General features: G+C 44.5%; 1 protein-coding gene across 1 annotated transcript; it reads left to right on the forward strand.

The window, feature by feature from the left end:
* Positions 1-2,323: 2,323 nt before the first annotated feature.
* On the forward strand, positions 2,324-2,740 carry LOC141628359 (uncharacterized). The gene has a single exon (XM_074441515.1). It carries the CDS (start codon positions 2,324-2,326, stop codon positions 2,738-2,740), a length of 417 nt encoding a protein of 138 aa, XP_074297616.1.
* Positions 2,741-2,999: the final 259 nt, after the last annotated feature.

A 2,999-nucleotide genomic window follows, 5' to 3' on the forward strand; every position in this document is an offset into this window, starting at 1 on the left:
GGAAGCTTAGTCAACCTAATCACGCTGGAAACCATAAAAAGTATGGGGTTAAGTGAGAAGGATATGTAGAAGAAGACTATTCCACTAGTAGAATTCCGTGGAGAAACAGCCTATTTACTTGGAGAGATCGTGATCCCAACCTATGTCGGGGGAATCAATAAGCAGATGAGATGCCTAGTCATTGATGGCCCGACAACCTACAACATCATCCTTGGCAGACCATGGTTGCACCTAATGAAAGCAGTTCCCTTAACATGTCACCAGTGCATAAAGCTCCCCACACGTTGGGGAGTGGAAGAAATACGTGGAGACCAGGAGGAAGCCATGGGATGCTACAAGAAAGCACTGAAATGCACAGCCAGCCCCCCAGCATAGCAATTATAGAAACAATGCGTCCAGGTTGACTACGTTGAGCCACCTACAGAAGAATTAGACCAAGTCACCCTGGACAAGCTGCATCCAGAACGAACAGTGCTAGTAGGGGCTGAATGTTCGGGTCACATCCGATAGTAGCTGATTGATTTCCTTAAAACTAATATAGATTTATTTTCTTGGTCCAATGATGACATGGTAGGGATAGATCCGTCTATCATAACACACAAGTTAAGTGTGGACCCGAGGTGTCACGCAATACAGTAGAGGAGAAGGAAGTTTGCAGCCGAAAGAAACTAGGTTATTAACCAGGAGGTGGACAGCCTGTTGGTAGCAGGCAAAATAAAAGAGGTTAAGTACCTAAAGTGGTTATCAAATGTGGTAGTGGTCCCCAAGAATAATGGAAAATGGAGAGTCTGGGTGGACTTCACAGATCTGAACAAGGTGTGCCCAAAAGATCATTTCCCACTACCACTTATTGATGTCATAGTTAATCCTACAGCAGGACATGAGATGCTAACATTTCTGGACGCCTAGACTAGCTACAATCAAATTAAAATGGATCCAGGAGACCGGGAAAATATACCATTCATGTCAGAAAGAGGGATCTACTAGTACAACGTGATGCCCTTTGAGTTAAAGAACGTAGGATCAACCTACGAAAGGTTGGTAAACAGGATGTTCAAAGAGCAAATAAGGAAGACGATGAAGGTATACACTGATGATATGTTGGTGAAGTCAAAGGAAGCTGATAAGCACATGGAGCACCTGGCAGATACCTTTGGCACCCTAAGGGAGTACAAGATGAAGCTAAACCTATCCAACTGTACCTTTGGGGTGTAATCAGGAAAATTCTTGGGATACATAGTGACGCAGAGGGGGATAGGAGCCAGCACACAATAGATAAAAGCAGTAGTCCAACTAGAGTCACCAGAAAGGCCCAAAGACGTCCAACGACTGACAGGGAAGGTAGCAGCATTAAGCACATTCATCTCCAGTTCTTCAGATAGATGCAGGTTGTTCTATGATATACTTAGGAAGAGCCAGAAATTTGAATGGACTGAAGAGCACGAGAAAGAATTCAGAGAACCGAAAAGCTACCTCAGTTCCCCACCATTGTTGTCAAAACCGGAGCAGGAAGAACCTCTATTCCTATACCTGTCGGTCACGGAAGTAGCAGTCAGCGCAGTCATAGTCAGGGAGTAGGATAAGATGCAGCAACCCGTTTACTACGTAAGCAAGTCTCTGCTGCATGCAGAGACCAGATACACATCTCTCAAAAAATTGGTACGGGCCCTTATCACTACATCGTATAAGTTACGCCCCTACTTTGAGTGCTACACTATACATGTTGTGACTAACTATCCCTTGAAATCAATAATGAGAAAACCTGAGTTGTCAGGACGTTTGTCAAAATGGTTTGTGCACCTTAGTGGATATGACATCCAATATGAACCACGAACTGCAATAAAGTCGCAGGCATTGGCTGACTTTGTATCAGACTTCAGCCCAGCTATCCAAAATCTGGCCGAAAAAGAGATACTGAGCCTGGAAGAAAGTAGGGAAAGTGAAGACTTGACACTACACACAGATGGAGCCTTAAACTAGAGGGGAGTAGGAGTAGGTCTGGTGATGTGATCCCCCCAAGGGGACCCGATAGTGCAGGCAGTTCACTGCGAGTTCAAAGCAACGAACAACAAGGTAGAATATAAGGCTCTAATACTAGGGCTACAGCTGGCTCTAGATTTAAAAGTCAGGTGTCTACGGGTATACATCGATTCCATACTCATAGTTAATCATGTAAATAACTATTATACAACTAGGGACTCGAAGATGATAGCCTACCTCAAGGTAGCCAAGGACCTGAAACAAAAATTCAGGGCTTTCAAGATTGATGAAATCCCCAGGGACCAGAACGTGGAAGCTGGTGCACTAGCCACCCTGGGGGGAAATGTTCAAACCAACACAACTGTCCAACATACCAATCGTGCAAGTGTTAAAACCAACAATACAAAAGTTAAAAGAGGCAGATAAAGGCGAGCTGAAGGAACAGCATGGTGCAGAGCAGGTGAATTGGGCAGGAGTATTGGTAAACACAGATGAGCAACAAGCTGGCCCTGATATGCGCAAGTCCTACCCAGAATGGCTGATGGAAGATAAGATGCCAGTTGGTAAAAGGGAAGTAAGAGGTTTCAAAATGAAAGCCTCTAGATTTATGTTAGTTGATAAGGTGCTTTTCAGGAAGTCACTAGCTGGACCCTACTTGAGATGCATAAACAAAGCAGAGGCACAGACTGTGTTGCATGGCATCCACAGTGGCGAATTTGGAAACCATACGGGGGCAGGAGTCTATCAAACAAAGCCATGAGACAGGGCTACTTCTGACCTACGATGCGTGCAGAAGTACATGAAATAATGTGACTCCTGTCAGAGATCAGCACCAATGATACATCAGCCAGCAGAAGCCCTACACTCAATCATTTTACCATGGCCTTTCATGATATGAGAAATGGACATTGTTGGTCCACTACCTAGGGTACCGGGGAATAGGCTATACATGCTGGCAATGACAGATTACTTCTCTAAATGGATAGAAAGTGAGGCATACACTGAGGTAAAAGATAAGC

Source organism: Silene latifolia, chromosome Y, assembly GCF_048544455.1.
Source record: "Silene latifolia isolate original U9 population chromosome Y, ASM4854445v1, whole genome shotgun sequence".
Lineage (NCBI taxonomy): Eukaryota > Viridiplantae > Streptophyta > Magnoliopsida > Caryophyllales > Caryophyllaceae > Silene > Silene latifolia.

What these genes read in the sequence shown, in the direction of transcription:
- LOC141628359 (XM_074441515.1), top strand. Translation starts at nt 2,324, where the DNA reads ATGTTCAAACCAACACAACTGTCCAACATACCAATCGTGCAAGTGTTA.